At 41.6% G+C, this 24,135-nt stretch overlaps 1 protein-coding gene and 1 long non-coding RNA gene across 2 annotated transcripts; both read left to right on the top strand.

Annotated features, from left to right (window-relative positions):
* Positions 1-119: 119 nt before the first annotated feature.
* SCRN3 (secernin 3) lies at positions 120-24,135 on the top strand. The gene is made up of 8 exons (XM_020805141.3): positions 120-303; positions 2,770-2,941; positions 10,987-11,168; positions 12,563-12,762; positions 13,665-13,877; positions 19,874-20,036; positions 20,918-21,098; positions 22,450-24,135. Exons 1-8 carry the CDS (start codon positions 290-292, stop codon positions 22,603-22,605), a joined length of 1,281 nt encoding a protein of 426 aa, XP_020660800.3. The 5' UTR covers positions 120-289; the 3' UTR covers positions 22,606-24,135.
* Positions 2,949-6,094, top strand: LOC140702102 (uncharacterized). Its single transcript, XR_013545587.1, has 2 exons — positions 2,949-5,223; positions 5,294-6,094. It is a non-coding gene; the product is annotated as an uncharacterized LOC140702102 (long non-coding RNA).

The following is a 24,135-nucleotide window of genomic DNA, read 5'->3' as shown; positions in this document are numbered from 1 at the left end:
TTCTGACCCGGGGCTTCCGGGGAGAAATGGCGGCGACGTTTCCTGCCGAGGGAGGGACGGAGGGCCGGCGGGCCGGCCCAGCTCGGCTTGGCCCGCCTTCCCGCCTCCTCGGCCGCCTGGGAAAGACAGTCAGGAGCTCGGCGGGCCGGCCCCCAGCCCGAAGGGGAAGCGAGGCTGGCCCTCAAGGCAGGAGCGGAGCTGACGCGCGTCTCGCGGCGGGACTCGTGAGAGCGGTCGTGGGGACGCCAAACGGTCGGGCGCCAAGACCCGCTGCGACGCCGCGAGGCTCATGAAGAGGGACAGGTTCGTCTGAGGAAGCAGAGGGTTGTGGCTTCCCCCCCTTTGGCCAAGGCGCCGACTCCGTTATCATGGCGGGGGGAGGCGGCCCTTTGGCCCTCCAGAGGTCTGTGTCGGGTGTCCAAAACCTCTGGAGAGCCAGAGGACCCTAAGGATGCCATTCCTGTGTACAGGTTTAAGGATCTGTGCACCAGTGTGCTGGGAAAAGAATGGTGTGTCCTGTTGTAAACATATTTAAAAAGACATTAAGAATAGAGAACACATTTTCAGAAGTTCATTTGTTTAAGCTATGAAATTACTGTGGTGTTTTGTTTTTGCTTTGTGGCTGGTACCTATATCCGGTTGTAGTTTCAACCATCCCACCTGTCTTGTCACTATACAATTTTATGGTTATTAAGAGAGAGAAAAAACTCCACAAAGATATTATGTGCCACCAAGTCATTTCTCATGTGTAATGACTATATGAGTTAATGACCTTCCAAAGCTCTGCTCAGATCTTGCAAACCCAAAACATCTCATGTTAGGTTGTTCTCTCTTTCTGCTGCCTACTCTGCCTAGCACTATTGTCTTTTCCTGTAAGTTCTGCTCAGGCCTTGCAAACTAACAGCTGTGGCTTTCCTTTATAGAGGTAAGGAAGATTAGTGCCACAGTTTTCTTGGTTATTTGTTAGACAAAGCTGGTTGTTACCAGCAGCTGCCTCTCTAGAGATATTAATTTTTAAGTGCTTGTGGTATGTAATTGACTTTCTGAATGTTCACAAAATTATTTAACTCTGCATAATATTTTCTAAAGACCGTTATAAGGTTTATGTAATGTAAATAGAGACTATGAAGCATCTTCATGCCCATTTTCATGGCTTTTGTTTGACTTTGTTTAAGTTCAAGCCTAAAGAATTCTGGAAGACTCAAAACTTGTTCATGATTTTTGTGCCATTTTTGTTATTCCTAATAAGAAATGTGTTGCTTTCCTGACTGTGGCTTTGTTTTGTTTTTTGTTTAATAGATGAAAATGGTTTCTTGTGTTTTTTGTCTTTCCTCTAGTTAGCTCAAGGCAGTTTGCATGGTTCTCCTTCTCCCTTGTTTAATTCACATCAATCCTGTGAAGTCAGTCAGGCAGAGCAAAAGTACAGTGGTGCCTCCCTTAACGATGTTAATTCGTTCCAGTGAAATCACTGTAGAGCGAAAACATCGTAAAGCGAAAATAAAAAACCCATTGAAACGCATTAAAACCCGGTTAATGTGTTCCAGTGGGCTAAAAACTCACCATCCAGCGAAGATCCTCCATATGGCGCGCATTTTCGGTGCCTGCATAGCGAGGAATCCGTCCCTAAGCACAGTGGGGAGTCATTTTGAGCAGCCGGTGGCCAATTTGAAAACCCGACAATCAGCTGTTTTGATCATCGTAATGCGAAGAATCGGTTCCCGAAGCAGGGAACCGATCTTCACAAAGCGAAAAAACGCCATTTAAAACATCGTTTTGTGATTGCAAATGCGATCGCAAAAACATCATCATGAAGCGGATTTATCGTAATGCGGGGTAATCATGAAGCGGGGCACGACTGTAACTGGCCCAAGATCACTAAGTTCGTTTTCTTACTCAATAGAGATTTGCACATGGATCTCTACACTACTAGTCCCACACTATAGCCACTCCAGTACACTGGGGTAGGTACTCTAGGATGGCATTTCATGGCCTAGGACCCCCTTTCTACCTTTAAGTTATGTGGAATAAAACTGTGGTCAGTGGGCCAAAATGCCAAGCCTGAAATTCACTCTCTCTCAACAACAAATAATAATTTGAATAGAAACCTGAAATGGTTGATGCAGAATTTATTAATACATTTGATTGGCTTCAGAGTCAGATCCATTATTTATAGGCCAACACTGCACTTATTTTAAGAAGGTGTTGTTATTGCCAGTTACCTTTACAGTGTATGGTAACTGTGCTTGTATAGTAGTGTGCTTGTATAGAGGTATATTTGTATGTTTCTTTGTTACCATCTTTTTTCTTTCAATACCGGTATATATGGAGGTTTATTTCAGGCTTCTAAGGTGCCATAAGTCTCTGTCTTGTTTGCTTCAACAGTCCCCTGATTTTTTTTCTCTTGCTTGCTGTTCTTTCCATGAACACACAATTTTCACTTTATATCCTCCCTCACACAGATATATGATGCGCAGTCTCTGGAGCAATGGTTCCCAACTTTGGGCAACTCAGGTGTTCTTGGACTGCAGCTCCCAGAAATCCTGGCCAGCACAGCTAGTGATGAAGGCTTCTGGGAGTTGTAGTCCATGAACATATGGGTTACCCAAGGTTGGGAATCACTGCTCTAGAAGGACTACCTGTCGCTCTCACACACAGAGGGCAGATGGTGGGAATTTTGAAGACAGCACCAGTGTCATGTTTACGTAGGAACGGGACCTGTGAAACACCATACCATGCAGCACAACTTTGTCTTGTTATGTTATATTCCAGAATGGCTTTCCAATATGTTGAACCTTCCTCCTGCGACACTTTTGTGGCTTTGCCTCCAGCCATGCTTGGCAACAGGATCATCTTTGGTAAAAACTCAGACAGGCCATCTGATGAAGTCCAGGAAATTGTGTATTTCCCTGCTACAACTCATCTTCCAGGCGAAAAGGTTGAGGTAAGAACAAAAGGTCTAAGAAGATAGTAAAACCATATTTGGATGTCTTCTCTGTGTACCTCTGAAGGTGAAACAGTGGAACAAATGCTTGTTTTCAAAGAGAAAATCACATGCTGCTAATGCATCAGTTGAAATGGGACTGGAAATGAAAGTTAGGTGTGGAATCACGTTACTCCAGCTAATTATGAGTACAATTTAGAATGAGCTCATTCTTCCTTAGCCATACATTACAACTGAACACCTGCTTATCCTGTCCAGTATTGTCTACACAGTGTTCCGTGCCTAAGTCGTGCTGTCCACGTGACAACGGAAACTGTCTTCGGACAAACGCTGGCTCTACGGCTTAGAAATGGGGATGAGCACCGCCCCCTAGAGTCGGACACGACTGACTAAAAATGTCAAGGGGAACCTTAACCTTACTGTCTAAAGTGCCAGTGATTCTGTAAGGTTTCAGACAGGTGTCTTTCTCAGCCTTACCTGGAAAAGGCAGATGTTGGGATCCTTTGCAAGTGAACTCTTTGCCAACTGTTGAGTTTTAAATGCTTTGCGCTCAGAAGGTGACCAGGTAGCCAGGAACAATTGAAAACCACCTTGCATCGGAGTGGCTGCCACTGTCGTCTTTGTCATCGCCACCTTCTCACTTCCCTGTGTCCTGGTGCAGGGTCAGCAGAGAGTAGCTTGGGTGGTGCCAGTAGGGGAGCAGCGGGGTTGGAGTACTGGCAGTACTTCTCTTTTGGCCCCAGGACAGCAGGAGAGTTTTCACCAGTGTTTTCCATAAGCCACAGCCCTGAGGGCCAGTGGTGAAAGAATGGATGAGTGCAACCTTGTTAGTAAAGAAACTATTTAATTTATGCATGCTTGTAGTTGTAGAAGGGGTAGCTGTGTTAGTCTGTGCAAGCATTATAGGTAAAAACAAAACAGAAATAAAAAGTTGAAGAAGGTTCTCATTAAAAAATATAAAAGTTAGTCTTTAAGGTGCCACCATGTTTTTGTCTTTTTTAATCTTTTATTTCTATTTTGTTTTTACCTGTTATACATGCTTGTGAACCATATGGCAAAATTTCTTAAAAACAAAAGCTGAGATAGAAATGTGGGTTTCTGCAGAAATTTTTACCAGGAGAAAGGCAAAGCTGCCTAATGTAGTTGTTGGTTAGTGTGTGCCATCAAGTTGGGACTGGCTTATAGTGACCCTGGTAGGGATTTCAAGGTAAGAGATATTTAAAGATTACTGGTTCCACAGCTGAGCAGGGATTTGAACGCTGATCTCCAGCATCCTAGTCCATCACTTTATCCACTACATCGTTTTTTTTCTGCTTATGATATGTCCAAAGTATGATAGCCTCACTTCAGTCATGAATTGTAGCAAGTCCTCCGGTGGGCGTGGCTGGCGATAGCAGCAAGACCCTGATTGCGAGGATCATAGCTGCGGTGGTTTCGAGTTAAATCAGCTAAGTTGTTTTTTTGTTTTGTTTTGGGTTTTTTTTTTTTGACTCAAAGTTACCTCCAAGAGAGGAGGAATTCAGAGGGGAGGCAGAGGCTGACTCCACAGAAACCTTGGGGGGGGGCGGGTGGGAAATCTGCGAATAGAAGAAAAGGAGTTGAAAAACAAATTTGCCAGGTCTTGGAGGAGGATATGCACAGCAGCCACAAGCCTGAACCAGCAGTTTTCAAAGGAGACCAAGCCATGCCGCCCACTATATTTTTAAAGAGGAGAAGGTGGTGTGAATGCAAAACATACTGTGAGTAAAGACCTTTTTGATGGACTATTACCGTATTTTCGCACCATAAGATGCACTTTTTCCCCACAAAACGGGGGTGGAAAGTCTGTGCGTCTTATGGAGCGAAGAAAACAGATTATATTTTCCTGTTTTCTTCTCCTAAAAAATTGGTGCGTCTTATGGAAAGGTGCGTCTTATGGAGCGGAAAAATACGGTAATTAATACTCAAAATAACTGGAGGGGGTTTGGAAGCGTAAAAAAATAACGAGGTGTAAAGCAAGAGAAGATTCGTCAGAGCAGAGAGGGACTTCTAAAAGAGAAAAACAACAAAAGACTTTTGGATCACATACTGGGAGTTTGTGATTGAATTGACTAAAATAGACCAAAACAAGAGCAAGAAAAGAATACGAAAAAGAATAAAAGAGAAAATAAAAGACCACAAGGGAAGACTAAGTAAGAGTGGCTGGAACGCAAAGGTAAGCAAACCAGGACGGAACTGTAGAAACTGAAGATAAACTGAAATGGTTGTTGTGGCTTGTCTTGATTGAAAAGGTGCTTTTCAAGGTGATCTCTTTGAAAGGTGCTTGGTTTTTCCCAGAAGGTGCTTGTCTTGGCTGAAAAGGTGCTTTTCAAGGTGTTCTGTTGAAAAGGTGTCTGTTCCCTCCTTCCCTCCCTCTTTTCTTTCCTTTTTTTAAACCTAAGTCATCTTAGATTAAAAGGAAAAAAAGAGAAAAAATATGCCCCTAGTGGTAGGAACGGATTAACTGGTTTTGCATTAGTTCCTATTGGAACTAATGATTCGAGTTACAAACCGCCCCTCGACCGAAGAACCAAAAACAGCCGGAACGGATTAATTGGTTTTCAGTGCATTCCTATGGGAAATGCTGATTCGACTTACAAACTTTTCGACTTAAAAACTTCCTTCCGGAACGGATTAAGTTTGTAAGTCGAGGATTGACTGTATGAGGATATTCCATCTCAAGTATCAAAAGCAAGAAGAGATTAGTATTTTCTGATACAGTACAAGTATTACAAAAGAATAAGATAAAATACAAATGGGAAATGACTGAGGAATTTACACTGCAGTTCAGAGGGAAATGGTTTAGAATTAACTCCACTCATAAGGCAAAGGAATTCTTGAGGAAATATGGTACAGATTTGGATAAGACAGGAGAAAGGCAGGAAGGGGAAAATAGAGGGAAATTAAAGGAAAACTTCTGGAGTCACAAGAGCTAAAAGAAGTAAGATTAGAAGTAGAAAAAAGAGATCTCACAAATATGGAGTCAAGGGAACAAGAGGAAGAAGAGATAGATTCAGAGGAATGAGGAAAGGAAGAAGAAAAAGAGATGTAGAAGGAAAGAAAGTAGAGGACTAAAATGGCAAATAAATTTTGACTTGGAATGTCCAAGGACTGAATTATCAAAAAAAACAACAACAACAAACAACAAACAAAAAACCCCGAAGACAAATGTTCCATTTTTTGGAAACCGAAAGAAATCGGATAAGAGGCTTACAAGAAACCCATATTAGAAAACAGGATGTGAAATATCTAAAGAATGGAAAAATAGGGAAATGTTATACTAAGGCCTTTAAAAAAAAAAAGAGAGAGAGAGAGGAGTAGCTATATATGTGCCAGAACATTGTTTATCAAAAGAAATATTAAATGATGAGGAAGGAAGATATATAGGAATATAAATTCAAATGCAAGGAAAAACAATAAATGTAATCTCAGTATATGCACCAAAATAAGGAAAAATGTGCTTCTTTCAAAAACTAACACAAAATTACTAGAATTAGAAGGTGATGAATTGGTTATAGCAGGGGATATGAATGAAGTAATAAATTCCAAAGCGGATCGGAAATCCGAAAATAAAAGAGAATCAGGGAAAACATTATAAATAACATGCGGAGAAGAAGTAAGGAATGTTTTTTCCAGATACAAAAAAATCATTCGATAATATTAATTGGGAATTTATGTTTGAAGTGCTAGACACAATGGAAGTAGGAGATAATTTTTTGAACTGGATAAAAAGCATATATAGTAAGAAAAATGCAAGAATCATAATCAACAGAGAGAAAACTAATCAATGCCAGATTTCTAAAGGAACACGCCAAGGATGCCCACTCTCACCCCTGTTGTCTATAACAACATTAGAAGTGCTACTAAGGAAAATAAGAAAAAAGGAACAAATTAGAGGTTTAAAAATTGAGAAACAACACTTTGCGGATGAAATAGTAATCTTTTTGGAAGACTCAACATGTAGTATCACGGAACTTAAATAAATAATTAGCAGCTTTGGGGATCGAGCAGGTTTAATTATAAATGAAGAAAAAACTAACATGCTGACAAAAAACATCAGAGGAAAAGAAGAGAACGAATTAGAAATCAAGTCAGATTATAAAGTAGTGAATAAAGTAAAATATTTGTGTATAACAACAACTTAAAAGACAAAGGATTTATTTGAACATAATTACGAGGGGAAAAAGGGAAAGAAATCAATACAGTGGTGCCTCGACTTATGACCGTCTCTACTTATGACCATTTCGAGTTACGAACAGCTCCGGCCACAAAATTTTGCTTTTACTTGCAACCGGAGCTTCCACTCCGGTCGCAAGTAAGGTGAGAAATTCAAATTTTTAACTGTAGATGGCGACGAACCTGCTTCTCTGTAGCTTTTTTGCCCTAACAGTTAGAGAGTGTGTGTCATTGTCAGAGGCTTGGGACTGCCTCCTGCTTCTGAGTGAGAGTCTATGTGTTTGCAGGGAGGCTTCGGGCTGCCTGGTAAGGTAAGGTGCTGTTTTCTTGTTTTTAAAAACTGTTCTGGGTAATTTTGCAGCGTGGTTTTGAGCTGGGAGGGTATGTTTCTGTGCTGTGATGGGTCTTGAGAGGTTTGTTTGCTTTTTGGTTTCCCCCCATTTCCAATGGGTCTTGGCGGGGCTGCTGCTTTTTTGAGTGGTTTTCCCGTTTCCGATGGGTCTTGGTTTTTGGGGGGGGGGTTGGTTTTCCCCCCATTTCTGATGGTTCTTGGGGGATTTGGTTGCTTTTTTGGGTGGGTTCCCCATTTCCGATGGGTCTTGGGGGATTTGTTTGTTTTTTGGCTTTTCCCCCCATTTCCGATGGGTCTTGGGGGGGCTTGGTTGCTTTTTGGTTTTTTTTCCCCATTTGCAATGGGTTATTCATGCATTTCTTGCTTTTCCTTTGTTTTCTTTGCATTTCCGACCTGCCCCCTTTGTTTTCTGTGCATTTCCAATGGGTCTTGCACAGATTGCTTTTGTCCCCCCCCCTTCAGCCGTAAGGGATTAATCACACTTCCAATGAGACTTGTAGTGATTTTTTTTGGTGATTTTTTTCTTTGGCCAGAACGGATTGATTGCATTCCATTGCATTCCTATGGGAAATGGTGCTTCAACTTACGACCATTTCGACTTACGTCCATCTTCTAGAACGGATTATGGTCATAAGACGAGGCACCACTGTAAAAGTTTAGAGAGATGGAAACATTTAAAAATTTCATTGATGGCGAGAACAGCAATTAATAAAATGATGGTATTATCTATATTTGTGTTCCTATTTTAGAGTATCCCAGTTATAATAAACAACAAACCATTTCATCTGTGGAGAAAACAACTCTCAAATTTTATTTGGCAGGGGAGAAAACCGAGACTAAAAGACAACAAGAAAAGAGGAGGATGGGGTCTCCAAAACCTCCAATTACCGTATTGTTTGCTCCATAAGACACACCTCTCCATAAGACGCACCAAATTTGTAGGAGAAGAAAACAAGAAAATAATTGTTTTCTTCTCCTAAAAATTTGGTGAGCCTTATGGAGAGGTCCGTCTTATGGAACACACCCTAGGACCATTTGGAGGCTCACCCTGCCCCCCCCCCGGGGCCAGAGGGGGTGAAATCACCACCTTCAGGGACTCTTCTGAAGCTTCCCAAGCCTCAAAAGAGTCCCAGAAGGTGGCGATTTCGCCCCCTCTGGCCTGGTGGGGGGGGCAGGGTGAGCCTCCAAAGGGTCCTAGGGTCTGTGCCAGAACCCTTGCGAGGCTCCCTGCACCCCCACGGGGCCAGCCTTGGCGAAATCGGCAGCTTCTAGGACCTTTTCTGAGGCTTGAAAGGCTCAGAAAAGGTCCTAGAAGCTGCCGATTTCGCCCCAGCTGGCCCCGTGAGGTGTGGGGGGAGCCTCGCAAGAGTCCCGGAAGGCTCCCTTGGATCCTTGCGAGGCTCCCCCCACGGGGCCAATGGGGGCGAAATTGCCAGGTTCTCTCCATAAGACGCACAGACTCCCCCCCCCACTTTTTTTTGGGGGGGAAGTGCATCTTATGGAGCAAAAAATATGATATATTATGAGGCGGCAATGTTACAGTTGTTAAGAGAGTGGATTAGACTGGATTATGAAAAAATTAGAAAGCAAAGATTTAAGATATGAACTTCATGCATATTTATGGTATGGAAAAAAGAAAGTGAACAAAGCTTTTGATAATATAATAAGAAAGACATTAATTAGAGTGTGGGGAAAATATAAAGGGAAATTTTATCATGGGATTCCAATGTGGATGTTTCCCCATGACGGAAGTAGATATAAGGAGTGATGAATGGTTAACATATAAAGATCTACTCATAGAAGGAGGTGATGGACAACTAAGACTTAGAACAAGAGAAGAAATGAATCAAGTAGGTATAACATGCCAATGGTTCCCACATAGACAGTTATCAGAAAGAATGAGAATGGATAATAAATTAATAGGTTTGGTTAAAGAATCTATGGAACTATACAAGATAATATGGGGAAAAGAAAATCACCAAATCGCAAAGTTGTATAAATTATTATTGGAAAAATATATGGAACAGGAAGTAGTTAAAGAGAATATGATAAAATTAATACAGATAGTTAACATAGATATAAAATAAGAATTAAGAAAGGTATTAAGATTGTGAAGAAAATAAATGTCTGATGGAAAATAAGGAAGTACTGTAAAGATGTTAAAGACTTACTATTTTCCATAAGAGATAATAGAAAGTTATCTTGATTATGGGCTTACATTGCAATAATTATTTACTAACTTTGATTGTTCTTTTTTTTTAATGTCAATAAAGTTTTTAAAAAATGAATTGGAGCAAGTCCCTTCACCTGGAGAAAAAGTGGTATAAAGGTACAATCAATCAATGAACCAATCAGTGTTAGGTGTGTTGTATTTTGTCCATGTGATTGTAATTTGTGCATACAGTCACACACACCTGATGCAATTTTTTCTTTGTATGCCTATGCTTAGTGTCACATACCATGGCACTTAGAACCTGAAACAGAGTGGCAGGAAATCCCCAGGAATCTGACAGCACGCATGCAAATGTGAGTTACGTTCAAGAACAGAAGAACTATAATGAATGGCATCAAGACCAGTTCATAATAAGGAATACCTTAAAAAGAAACAAGGATGACAAAAACAAAGCAAAACACAGATGTACACAACAGTCCTAAGGAAGCATTAGGTGTTTTCAGGCATTACCACTATATCATGACATTGGCAACTTCACCTGACTTATTCCAGAGTCGTTTCTTTCATTTTGAAAGCCTTGGTGAACATTCTGTAGAGAGTAACGGTGAGAGCAATGGGTATGCTGCATTTGAGTTTGGGATTCCAGAAGAGTCTGGGTTACTTACTATGAGTTACTTTTTTTTACACCGTTGAAACTTTCCAGTTTTTCCATTTCTTGAATTCTGAATGGCAAACATTCTGGAATGGCACATTTTGCATCTGTTCTCTGACACTCTGATAGTGTCAGAGAACAGTTGTACCACTAGTAGGGTTAATGGCTCTTCCAGGGAAGGGGAAGGGCACCAATGGATATAAATCTCCAAAATCAATAAACAAGTCAGCAGCGTGCCCACTGGCCCCCGTAGTACAAACTCCCCCAACCTCTGGTGCCTTGGTGTACTTCCTCCCACGTACGTTCCAGGCCTATGTGTTGCAGCCCATGCTGTTCAGAAGGATACCCCAACTCTGGATAAGCCTTTTAAGGGGCACAGAGGGCAACAGTGCAGAGGAGGGGGGTTGGAAAGTCCACTTGAAGTTGTAGCCATAGTGTAGTTATGAAGCGTGTGGACGTTTTATCACTTGATAACTGAGTTACAGTAAGCTCTGTATTAAGTTCAGGTCCATTCTGGAGCAAATGGTATATCCTCTACTTAATAGAGGAGCAAATGGTATATCCTCTTAACATATTTCAGATCCAACCCATTATCTTGACAATATAAGTGTTTTTAAGTAAGTGATTTTTAAAAGAGTGCTTTGATGCCTTATCTGGAATTATCTTTTTCACAGTGTACTTACATAGAAATTGAACAAGTGCCAGAAACATATGCAGTTGCCTTGAGTCGTCCCTCGTGGCTGTGGGGTGCTGAAATGGGGGCCAATGAACATGGAGTTTGCATTGGGAATGAAGCAGTGTGGGGGAAGGAAGAAGTCTGTGATGACGAAGCGCTCCTAGGCATGGATCTTGTCAGGTACACAGACGACCGGCACTCTTTTTGTTGGATGAAATGTTATTTTACAAACATGCAGAATGTGGGAGTTAATGGGGTACTGTAGACACACACTGACCTCTCAGAACTGCATTGCTCAATCATGCTATAATCTGCAGCCAAATGTGTGAAAAGCTGCTTTGGAAAGTTATTGTGCTCGAAGGGATGAAATGAAGAGAAACCAATGTTGGATCTTGCATAGTTCTTTCACACATACAAGGGCTCTTCCATGTACAGTATATATTTATCAAATGACAGGACATGCATATACATATAATCTATCAAATGAGCTCTCTATTGAGTTCAGGTCCATTCTCAAGCAAAGGACATTTTAGAAACACAGCCTTCCCTTTAAAGGAAGATTTGTTGCTTGATAGTCTACAAAATGAAATATGGTAGGACCCTCATATCCATGGGGGATTGGTTCCAAGCCACCCAGCTTGCTGAAAAACATGGATTATAGCAAGCAGTATTGTAATAGTGAATACAATACTATATAATACACAATATTATATACCAGTGGTGGCGAACCTTTTTGGGCCCAAGTGCCCAAACTGAAAAAAGAAGAAAAAAAAACCCCAGCAGGCGGTGGGCCACGGTGGCGGCTGAACCGGAAGTGGCAGCGAGAGAGTCCTGGGCATGGAGGTGCCTCGAGCCCCCACTCTGGATCTGCCGCCAGCACCAACTTCTCCGGATCTGCCTGTCGAAGTGCCAGCACCGCGGCTGCAGCCACCTCCCGAGGTTTGACTGCGGGGGGTGTGTGTGTTTGCAATCCAGCAACTTATGGCTCGTGTGCCTACAGAAAGGGCCTTGTGTGCCAGCTGTGGCACATGTGCCATAGTTTCACCATCACTGTTATACACTATATAATAGGATGGTCTCTGGTTTCATTTAGTGGTCAGTTGTGGTAATGGCCTCATTAAAATACATATTTTGAGAATTTTTCTTTTACTATTTTCAGACTGAAGATAAGTGAATCAGCAGATACTGATCCCGCAGATTATGGGATCCTACTTTGTATTAATTTTCCTTCTGCTGATCCGGCCAACCCAATTATGGTTGTATGGATTAAACCGTCATAATATGCTCCACCCCGTCTTACTGTACAGGCTTCTGTTTTTAATTTTTGGAGCAAGTACTAGCGCTAACTGAATGACAGCTGTCTTATATTCTGCAGTTGTGCTGCAATTTTACAATTGTCATGTTCATCAAGATTCTCTTTGGTGCTGTAGCTGTTATGATCCTGATCCAGGAGATCTGATAACATATTCATCTGATAGAATTATGTATGTCAATTGCAATAGTGTTCAAATTCAATTTGGGTTTTAAGAGCTTAAGAAAAAGAATTTTACACAAAGTTAATCCTTTGATTTTAGGCTCGGACTTGAAAGAGCTGATACCGCAGAAAAAGCTGTCAGGGTCATTGTTGATTTGCTGGACAAGTATGGTCAAGGTGGAAACTGTATGGAGAGTCATATGGCATTTACATACCATAACAGCTTTCTGCTAGCAGACAGAAAAGAAGCATGGGTACTGGAAACCTCTGGAAAATACTGGGCTGCAGAGAAAATAGAAGGTATGATTTCTCTCTCTCTCTCTTTCTTTGCCCTTTTTGAGCATTGATGTTCATGCTGATTGCAGAATTGAACCATGGTTACAACTACAGAATGAAATTTAATCAAACAGAACTAACAGTCTAACTTTTAGTGAGCACAGGGCCTGTTTCAGTAGAAAATTCCTAACACTTAACTAGCAATTAAAGATTTTCCACTAAATTTCTCATTGCAAGTGACTATAATTCTGCTTTGCAGGCAGACATGTTTGAAGTCCATGTCATGGGCAATTACATTGGTCACAAAGGTCACCCTGTGGGAGAAAATTGAAGCCTGGATGCAGGAAAACACAGCACACGCTGGTGTTTCTGTGTCAGGGAGGCATGAATTCAAGCTGGGGCTTCCTTGTCATGCCTGCAGTGGGCCAAAGAGAGGAAGTACAAGAGATGTGTTTTGTGGGCCTGCTGTGGAGGACCCGTTGGACATCTCTCTAGACCAGTGAGCAGTAGAATGTTAACATTCAGAAGATTTCCAAAGCCTCGCCTTGCAAAACCAGATCTCCACTTTGTCACAATGTCTTACTTTCCCCTTGGACCACATCAGCTGTTGGAAGTAGAGGAAAGGGTGAAATCCAGTATACCATTCCCAGCCTTTCTGCTATCACTGCGTTTGTACTATCATTCTGTTGTTTTTGCTCTATAATAATTTTGCCTAATTGTCTTTCAGTAGTTTGTCATCTTAGCTGCTGGAGGATTTCCAGATGGAAAGACAGGATATTAAAAAGAGCAGCCAGCAAAAACAAAGACTGTTGTTGGATTGAGCTTGCTTTTTAAAATCCATCAGCATAATACCTTTTTAAAGGATCAGTTTTGGTGGAACAAATAAGAAGTAAAATTAAGAGATTTATTGTCACACTTCTCAACAGGAGGAGTACGGAATATTTCCAATCAGTTCTCAATAACAAGCAAGATTGATCGTGAGCACCCGGAACTAAGGAGTTATGCTATGAGCAAAGGCTGGTGGGATGGCAAAAAAGCATTTGATTTTGCAGGCACGTACTCCTATTTGAACACGGCCAGGATGACTACTACGAGAGGCAGATATTGTGAAGGCTATAAACTACTGAAGAAACATGAAGGTAACTGTAGCGTTCACCCTGCTCATTAATATTTATGTGGAGATTTGCATGCACCAATAGGAGTTGGTGAGGGGCGGAGTTAAGTGGGGGTAAAGAAAAGGAGGGCAGAGGGAGAGAAAGAGGAGGCAGTTGAGAGGGAAGAGAGAAGGTTGTTTTAGTGGAGAGTTAAATGACATTGACTGGACTGTTACCACCTGTAACAATGAACAATTTGTACTTGGTTCTTAAATGCTACGTGGCCTGGACGTCCATCATTAATAGCGAATAAAGTTGATGTAATCAACTGGTGGCAGCTGAATGACATGTAGCTTGTGCCTTTGCTTGGTGAAACAACCAAGGGACAGGCGGGAACATGACAGTAACATTTTTGAGGGACACGGGGCACTTTACATTTGTACTATTAAGACGTCCACCTGTACAGAATTCAAAAATATTGGCTCGAATCCTATTGATTAGGTAAGTTGTTCTAAGACAGGCAGGTTAAATTGCATTGGTGAAGTGCAAGTATTAAGCAAATCCTGGTATTCCTCCTCATGTACTAGTTGCATGATTTGGCCTGCCCAAGGAATAAAGTTATTGATGTCTGAGTTTTGTACATTTGACTTATGGCACTGCATGCAAGTAATAGAATATTGGCCATTACATCTTACCTTTTGTGTCTTTTTGTTGAAGAGGGGAGAGAGAAACTTATTTCATGTGCATTCAACTCTGGCAGAATGTTTTTGCTTTCCACAGTAACTTGGTCTATAGCCATCTTAAAGGCATTTAAGCTGGAAAGATAAAGCTGTATAGTTTTTGGAATAACCCCTTTAAAAACTTACAGTCTGTAGCTGTTAATTGTATGTAATTTGATCATTTGACAAGAAATGGATTCTTAAAGTTTATAATAATAATAATAATCATGATAACCTTTGAACTGCAGAGCTGGAAGGGACCCTATGGATCACCAAGTCCAGCCCCTGTCAAGGAGCCACAATGGGGAAGCAAACTTCCAGCCTCTGGTTCTGCAGCCAGAGGCCTAAATCGTTGAGCTATCCCTTGTTTTTATGTACATTTGAGGTGTACCACTACTTCCACTTGTTTGGGAAAGTATTTCTAATGGCCTCCATTCAAGAGCTTGCATGTTTGAGTGGAAGATTATTTTCTTGTAATTATTGCTTTATTGATTAATAACAGTAAATTGCACAGGAAAAAGTTGTTTTATAAAATAGTGGGGGGAGACAGATAAATAAAACAGTTCATATCTGGGTGATGATTCATATAGGCAAAATCCACTTGCATGAAGAGAAAAGTCTACTCAGAAGTCACTCTTCCAGAATTTCGTTTAAGGGGGCTCTGGGGCATTGTTTAAAAAGAAAAGGAACAGATACGACAGAGCAATGAACATATGTCTTGAAAATTCCTCTTTTGCTGTCTTCATTTTTTCTCTGGCAGCTGCACATACTGAAATTGTCTGATGGTTTCCAATGCCCATCAGTTTCAAAGGCACACGATAGTCATTAAGTACATTAGACTCATCATCCACTTTTAACATTTAAACATTTCACAGTGTCTATTTCCATCAGTATCTTTATGCAATTCTTCTTTGTTTCCTAACCTCTATCGCGTACCAACAGATAGTTGCAGTAATAACGTGGATTATTTCTACTCTGAACATTTAGAGAATTGCAACTAACACATACAAATGTTACATAGGCAAGAATATGAACACACAGCATTCTATAGAGCAGACCTCTGCATTTGGCTTTTCTGGCTTAGTCAAGACCTATACAGTAATAAAGTGAGTTGGGGGGAAAGCCATACTTTCCCTTTCTGACGGGTTGTTTCGTATTGCACTTTCAGTCCCCTGGCTTCAGTGCAGGGATTTAACTATGCAAATTATTAAGAAGTACCAAAGTCTCTTTTGAATGCTGCCAATATCTGCGATTCTTACTATGACAATAAACTTGGCACTGTTATTTTACAACATGTACATCAAAATTGCATGTAAATTCATGTACACTTTAGGGGGAAAATTAAGTCCAAATAAAATTGCACCCCTCTGTTTCAATATTCATTCTGCTGAGCCTTGTCACCCCCAATTTCAGTAGTTTCCTAGTGGATTACTTGCAGCTATAATACCCCTGTGATCATGCAAATCCTGCATTCATTTGGGGGAACTGTAGGTTCTGAATACTGAACACTTTTTAATACCGGTCTCATGCAATGGCCCTCTTGAGGTTCCATCAATCGTTTCGTTCTAAATCCCCATTTTTCAGGTGCTTACTTCGGTTGTTTTTAAGACACACCAGGTGTTCTGTTATCAGTTTTGATGGAGTTTAAGCTCCCCCACCTCAGCCCCCCCAAGACCTTGAGGGGATTCATTATTGTAATACACTATTCTCTGGAGATTTTACTTTCATTTGTTCGTAAAGAAATCTTCTAAAATTGATGGAGAGGATTTGTTTTTAATACTGAGATTGTTATTCCAAAATGGTCGATGGGGATTCTAAATTTATGGAGAAAATGTTAAAAATCTCTGTCAGAAAATGGATGTTTCTCTGTAGATAAACAGAGTCGGTTGCACTCATGCAAAGCAGAGGCTTGTAGTCAAAGGTCCAGTGAGCGTAAACTCCAGCGTTCCTCATCTTGGCCATTTGTATTTTTCTAATTATTTACCTCGGTACCCTTTCTTTTGTGATAAGTGGTGGCACTGTGGGTTAAACCGCAGAAGCCTCTGTGCTGCAAGGTCAGAAGACCAGCAGTCGTAAGATCGAATCCATGCAACAGAGTGAGCTCCCGTTGCTTGTCCCAGCTCCCGCCAACCTAGCAGTTCGAAAGCATGTAAAAATGCGAGTAGATAAATAGGTACCACCACGGTGGGAAGGTAACGGTGTTCTGTGTCTAGCCACATGACCACAGAAACTGTCCACGGACAAATGCTGGCTCTATGGCTTAGAAACAGGGATGAGCACTTCCCCCTAGAGTTGGACACGACTGGACTCAATGTCAACGGGAACCTTCACCTTTACCTTACCCTTTCTTTTCCTTTGTCCAGCTTTCTTTTCTGCCTCTCTTGGCAGTGGAAGTAATGCTTTCCAAATAACAACATTGCCCGTAAACATGGATTTGCAAGGGTAGAACAATACAGTGGTGCCTCGCTTAGCAATTGCTCTGTTGAGCGACAAAATTGCTTAGCAACTAACTTTTTGCGATCGCTTTGCGATGATCCCTATGGGGGTTTTTCGCTTTGTGATGATCGCAGGGAAGCAATCATGGCAAAGCAACCCTTTTTTAACAGCTGATCGGCGGTTTCAAAATAGTCGCCGGGAAAACAAAATGGCCACCCACTGTTTTTCCTCGCTTAAGAGGCAGCAAAAATGGTGGCGCTATGGAGGATTTTCGCTTTAAGGTGAGTTTTTAAGCCCATAGGAACGAATTAATCGTGTTTTAATGCATTTCTATGGGCTTTTAAATTTCGCTTAGCAGTGTTATCGCTTAGCAACGTTTTTTCCGGAATGGATTAATGTCACTAAGCGAGGCACCACTGTATTCTGCTTGACCAAAGACTGGGGCAGCTGTAAAGCTGCTGCTTTGGAGGGTGTCAATGAGTCACTTTGACTCATTGCATAGTGTGTGAAATCCTGCTGCTTAGCATGCTAGGTACCATTGAATCAGTGGGGTTGGGCAGGACAACTCCTCTGTCAGTTCCGTTGATTCAAATGGGCAGCTCACAACTAGAGTAGGCCCATTTGACTCAATTGAAAACTTATGGAGGAGTTGAATCCCCACTGATTCAGAAGGCCTGCTCTAGGGCAACTAACTATGCTCAGCAGCAGGATTTCAGCCAATGTTTTACTCATTACTGCCAAAGTATTGTGGGTTGAGAGGGGATTTTTTTTACCATTTTCCTATTTTAAGTTTTTTTTAAGCTAAAAAGTTAATTAAAAGATTAACATGTCACTCTAAAGCAGGCTTGTCCAACCTGCGGCCCGAGGGCTGCATGCGGCCCAGGTCAGCTCGTAATGCGGCCCAGTGTAATTTTTTATTTTTAAAGAAATTCCAAAGTTTCAAGTCACACTGCCGGTGCTTGCGGCCAGAATGTGGCCGGGGCATGTCACAACAGTAGTGGGGGAGAGAGGGAAGGAAGGAAGGAGTGGGAGGGGAGGGGATAGGGGGGATGCGTGACTGCATTGCACCTTCCCCGTCAATAGGCGGACCCCCTCCCGGCCCCATAAAGCCATCGGAGTCCAAGCTGGCAGCCTCTGCTGTCTGAGATCGCTTGGAGCAGGGCTGTGGGGGAAAGCTAAGGTTGGCCCCCCCATGCGGCCCAAACCAAATGTATGTGCGGCCCAAACCAAATTTTCATCTTCTAATGTGGCCCAGGGAAGGTGAAAGGTTGGACACCCCTGCAGAAACAGGCAATGTTACCCCCACCCCACCTCGAATGTCAAGCCTAATGCATTAAACTTTTAAAAATAATGTTCCAAAGTTTTCTAACCTCTCAAAGTTTTTTCTCACACTTGCTTTTCCATGTTCCTGCTTATCTTGGCCCTTTCCCCACTGCAAGAACGAGTTCACCCTGCAGCTTTCTCAAACTCAAGAGCCGATGGGCCATTCTTATCTGTGACAGTCAAAGAACTGAGCAAACTACCACCCGTGTCTTCACCGTGCTGCTACAGCTCCAGTAGTTCATACTGCAGAGGCATTACAAGATAGCTCAGAACAGAAATACAGTGGTGCCCCGCTTGACGCTTACCCCGCATGATGTCGAAATCGCTTTACGAAGAGTTTTCTGCGATCGCTATTGCGATCACAAAACAATGGTTCCAATGGGTTTTTTTTCGCTTGACGATTAGGAGCCTGCTTCGAAAACCTTTTGTTCGCTAAACGACTATTTTTCTGGCTCCGCAAAATGGCTTCCCTTCGTAAAATGGCTTCCTTCCCATCTCAAAATGGCTGCTTTCCGGACCCCTGCTTCGAAAGACAGTGTTTTTAAACAGCTGATCGGCGGTTCTCTATGGGCAATCTTCGCTGGACGATGAGGTATTTCCCCATTGGAATGCATTGACTGGTTTTCAATGCATTCCAATGATGTGGGTTTTTTTTGTTGGTTTTTTTTTTTTTTTTTTTTTTGGCTTGACAATGATTTTCCGGGAACTGATTATCATCGTAAAGCAGGGCACCACTGTATTTAATTCTCCTTAATGATTTTGAGTAGCTGTAAGCACCCTGGCAGGGGAGTTCCCCACCACCTCCACTTTGGAAGAGATGATACGATGGACTGTAGTGTACATGATTGTAAGTGGAAGAAACATTTTTTCTGTGTGTTTCATGTTTTTTGTCTAGAGTAAATCTGAAAAATACCTGGTTTTTAAAAATTTAAAACATATTGCATTGAAGCTGGTAATGTGTCACTTGGATCATAGCTTTAACCACGGTCTGAGTCTGATTAGACATAAATTTTACAGTACCACTGTATTGATTGTCGGCCACAGTGGTTCTTTATCCCACCACTGTACCCCTGTATTCAGAGGTAGCACATGTCAGAATTTTTCCCTTGGGATTAACAATGAGGTAGAATTGTTATCTTCATGCTCTCTTTTGGAAATGCTTTGAACCCTTGAACCCTTTTTGCCATACCCAGAAGGACATTTCTATAGCAAGATGCTGTTCCCCCTGTAACAATTCTAGATTTCTGTGATGAAAACCTTGTGGGGTTTGGGAAGTTGTTTGTTTTATTGAAGATTTGTGCTTCATATTTAATTTTTTTTTGCTACCCATGGAAAGGTATGTGTATTTTGTAATATAAGGGCTCAAAGCTATAAAGTGTATTAAAAGGTAATATGTCACTCTAAGGGGTGCACTGGTCTTTCTGCCTTTTCTGTTTTACAGTTGCAGTTTTCTTGTTTTTTCCCCCTCCACATTTCTTGCAAATGGTTCTTGAATGTGTTATTTATGTAACTCAGTTAAGAATGGTTGGTATTATATTAAAACTGAGATTTTGTCCCACATAGGCAGTATAACAGCTGAGACCATGATGGCGATTCTTCGGGATAAAGAGAGTGGCATTAACATGGAAGGCAGCTTTATGACCACTGGGAGCATGGTTTCCATACTGCCTCAGGAGCCTCACCTCCCTTGCATACATTTCTTTACTGGAACCCCTGACCCTGACAGGTGATGCAAACAATTTGTCATAAAAATTAAGTCCTAGGAAGGTATCTTCTCTTTCTGCAACTTGCAGAAACTTTAAGCTTTTTTTAAAAAAAATAAAAGGCTACATTTTTATGAACATCCAAAATATAAGCCATAATGGAAGCACCTACCTTCTCATGCAAGCAAAGAAATAGTCACAGCCACAGTAAACAAAACACTAAAATCCAAAGCTGCACAATAGACATGGTTCCTAACATATTTTGAGGAAACTGATAGTCAAGAGGGATATTGAATGCTTCATCAGTTTTTATCAGGAAGTATTAAACATTTCCGTATTTTAAACCATATCTATTGTACAACTTTCAACCCTGAATGCTCACTGGAAGGACAGATCCTGAAGCTGAGGCTCCAATACTTTGGCCATCTCATGAGAAGAGAAGACTCCCTGGAAAAGACCCAGATGTTGGGAAAGTGTGAAGGCAAGAGGAGAAGGGGACGACAGAGGATGAGATGGTTGGACAGTGTCACCGAAGCTACCAACATGAATCTGACCAAACTCCGGGAGGTGGTAGAAGACAGGAGGGCCTGGCGTGCTCTGGTCCACGGGGTCACAAAGAGTCGGACATGACTTAACAACTAAACAACAAGAACAAGAACAATTGTACAACTTTGTTTTGTCTTAATTCTAGGCACTTACAGTCCACTAACAGTTAAGTCTCCACTGATTGAGACAGCTGGATTGAGTAGTTAGTTTGCAATGGGATTTATGTTGAATTGCCATCCAAGATACAATAATGCTGGTTGCTAGGATGTGTTTTAAATTTGAAAATGCAGAAAGGGTGCATATAGAATGTAAGTTTTCTAATTTTTTTTTTGGTTTGGTATTTTATTTTATTCTCTAGGTCTCTGTTTAAACCTTTTATTTTTGTGCCAAATATTGTCCAGTTGGTAAAAACAAGTTCTCCCGTGTTTGGCCCTGAGGATCCTGTTAAAAAGCAACCACGATTTCAGACTAAGCCAGATCGAAGGCATGAACTCTACATAAAGCATGAGAACTCAGCTCTTATGTTGGAATCCTCTAAGGTATGTTTGTGTAAGTTACATCTGCATAGCACGAAGTGCTCAGGTTTTAAAACAGAATTCAAAATAAGGCTTTATGGAAGTTGCTCCATGGGAGGAAAACATGGATTTGAGACCTTGGGGTATAGAGGGAGACTGCTCTGCCACGTAACCTTTCAGTCACAGGGTGACCCATATTTTATAAAAGGTCCAGAGGATTTATGCAGACACTGCTGGAAAATCTAGCTGCACCCACATCTTGATTATGGGCTTCCCTTTGGCATCTGGTTGCCACTCTTGTGGTGGAACGTTGGACTCAATAGGCCTCTGGTCTGAGATAGCAAGGGGTCTTCTTTATGTTACGTAGACTGTGTTTTGCAAACTGAATATTCAGTTGGTTCATGGCCTGTTAGGAGTGTTAGTTAAAAGCATGGATAGGGAGGAAGCAAGGAGCAAGTTGACCTGCTTAAGTCTCTCTTATTGTACTATCTTGGAGGAAAGCCTTTTTTCAGAACTCACCAATGGGAGTAAAGTTTTGAAATGGATGCAACTCTGAATGTGAGTCCTTTATTACTGTATCAGATGGGAGGGGGTGGGGATGGAACGTCTAAAAATCACAGGCAGCATTAATAAGGTATTTCCCATAGAATCACAGAGTTGGAAGAGACCACAGGGGCCATTGAGTCCAACCCCCTGCCATGGAGGAACTCCATCAAAGCACTCCCGACAGATGGCCATCCAGTCTCTGCTTAAAAACCTCCAAAGAAGGAGACTCCACCACACTCCGAGGCAGCTTATTTCACTGCCGATCAGCTCTGACTGTCAGGAAGTTCTTCCTGAGATTCAGGTGGAATCTCTTTTCCTGTAGTTTGAAACCATTGCTCCTTGTCCTGGTGTCTGGAGCCATGGGAAACAAACCTGTCCCTTCCTCGACGTGACATCCCTTCAGATATTTAAACATGGCTATCAAATCCCCTCTTAACCTTTTATTTTTGGTAAGGCTAAACATTCCCAGCTGCCTAAGCCACTCCTCATAGAACATGGCTTCTAGACCTTTGATTATTTTTGTCACCCTCCTCTGGACACGTTCCAGGTTGTCAACATCCTTCTTTAATTGAGGTGCCCAGAACTGGACACAATACTCCAGGTGAGGTCTGACCAAAGCTGAATAGAGTGGTACATATAAGCTGAAACTCTGAGGAAGAGCTTTCTTGTAGAGCAACACACTGCTGTGGTTCATTATAGGTCTCTGCTTACCCACAAAGATGCACAGACTGTGATACAGCACTCTTTAAAGTGAATGTAAATTTAGAAATATATTTCTTATGGTCAAGCATGATCTTGTTAATCTTATTTTAAAACTTATTTGTCGCAGGAGAAGTGTGAAGTCATGATGCAACAGATCCGAAAGCTGGAGAAAGAGAAAATCGATGAAATGGAGAATATTCTTCAGAATGGATGCCTTGATGTTAATCAAGCAGTTAATCTCTTTTCTAGCTGCATAGAAGATGAAATACACATATACGCTTAAGAAAGTAATGGCTGCTTAGCATTCTTGCTCAATTGTTGCCTTCCCAAAGGAGTTTTGCTCTTTGCTTGTTTGCCAGTTCGAGGCAAACTGCAATCAATCTGGAAGAGAAGATTTTGATATTAAGGTGGTGGACTGTAACTGCTAATTGTTAAGTACCGTTTTCAGCCAAGCACTATCTGTAAAGTAGTTGTGAAAATGCATTCATTTAGGCTAAAATTCCATACACACTTCTTCACCTAGTAAAAGTAGATTTGAACTCAGTGGGACTTCTGAGTAGACATGCATTGAGCTGGCTGGATAGCTCAGTGATTTAAAGGCTGAGAGTTCAATTCCCCAGTGTGTCCCCTGGGAGAAGACCCAACCTGTGTAGTCTTGGGCCAGCTGCACAGTCCCAGAATGCATTGAGAAGGAGGGAATGATAAACCCTCTACCTGGAAAGTCCTAAAAAGGGTCGCCGTAGTCAGAACTGACTTGATACCATACGATTATTATTATTGTTATTATAATCATATATAGACTGGTACTGCCAGTGAAAGAGATTTTTCACCCTCCATAAATTCTCAGTGAGTATCTCAAATGAAGCTCTAGGCCAGTGATGGTGAACCTTTTTGAGCCCTAGTGCCCAAACTGCAACACAAAATCAACTTATTTATTTCAAAGTGGCAACACTGCAGTTAAAACCCGAATGCTGAGGTTTTAGTTTAGGAAAAAAAACAACTACTCCTGCGCTGCAAGGGTGAAATGCTTGTTGTTTTTCTATGGGCAGTATTAACAAAAAAAAATACTTACTGGTCCTCCAAATCCCCCATTGGGCTAAACTGATAATGGTCGTAATTGCACCCCTCCTCTAGACCACTGCACCAGCAGAGAAGAGTGGCGAAATCCGGGATCAGAGGACGGGTAAGTATTTCTGTATGGCGACTTATGGCTCGCGTGCCCACAGAGAGGGCTCTGTGTGCCAGCTGTGGCACATGTGCCGTAAGTTCGCCATCGCTGCTCTAGGCGCACATGGACAGATGTGGCATAAAAATGGTCTTTAATAGTTTTCTAATACGTTAATGATATGACAGCACAGACTGAAAATCTTGTTGCACATGAAAGGGAAAGAATAAAAAATAGTAATAAAGATCACATAGCAAATGCTTGCAAAAATGTCGAAGTTCATGCACATTTTTTAAAAGTGTTTTGAAGAGGAAAAGAAAGTATATTGTAAATTGTAGAGTATTTTATTTCCTAAGAAACAATGTTTCAGATTCTAGAAGAGTAACAGGTTTCTAACTGATAGAAGACTTCCCAGTTGTACTGGAGCAGCCATTCTCAATGGGGGCCATATGGCTCCCTGGGGGGCCCTGGCATATTTGAATGAGGGCACAGACTGGAAACAATTCTTCATGTACCACCTTAGGAGGTCTGTTACGCAACTTACACAATCCTGATTCAGCCTACATGTCTTTCATATTGTATTTATGGCCATGGCCAAAAAAAGGTTGAGAATGGCTGTACTGAAGCAATAAAGTTTTTAAAATAAAA

Source organism: Pogona vitticeps, chromosome 1 (assembly GCF_051106095.1).
Source record: "Pogona vitticeps strain Pit_001003342236 chromosome 1, PviZW2.1, whole genome shotgun sequence".
Lineage (NCBI taxonomy): Eukaryota > Metazoa > Chordata > Lepidosauria > Squamata > Agamidae > Pogona > Pogona vitticeps.
This window is presented reverse-complemented; position numbering and strand designations above follow the sequence as displayed.

Excerpts from the sequence above, each read along its gene's own strand:
- SCRN3 (XM_020805141.3), top strand. Across the intron at positions 12,763-13,664 it reads GGCTGCAGAGAAAATAGAAG|GAGGAGTACGGAATATTTCC; the intron begins GTATGATTTCTC and ends ACTTCTCAACAG. Across the intron at positions 21,099-22,449 it reads TTATGTTGGAATCCTCTAAG|GAGAAGTGTGAAGTCATGAT; the intron begins GTATGTTTGTGT and ends TATTTGTCGCAG.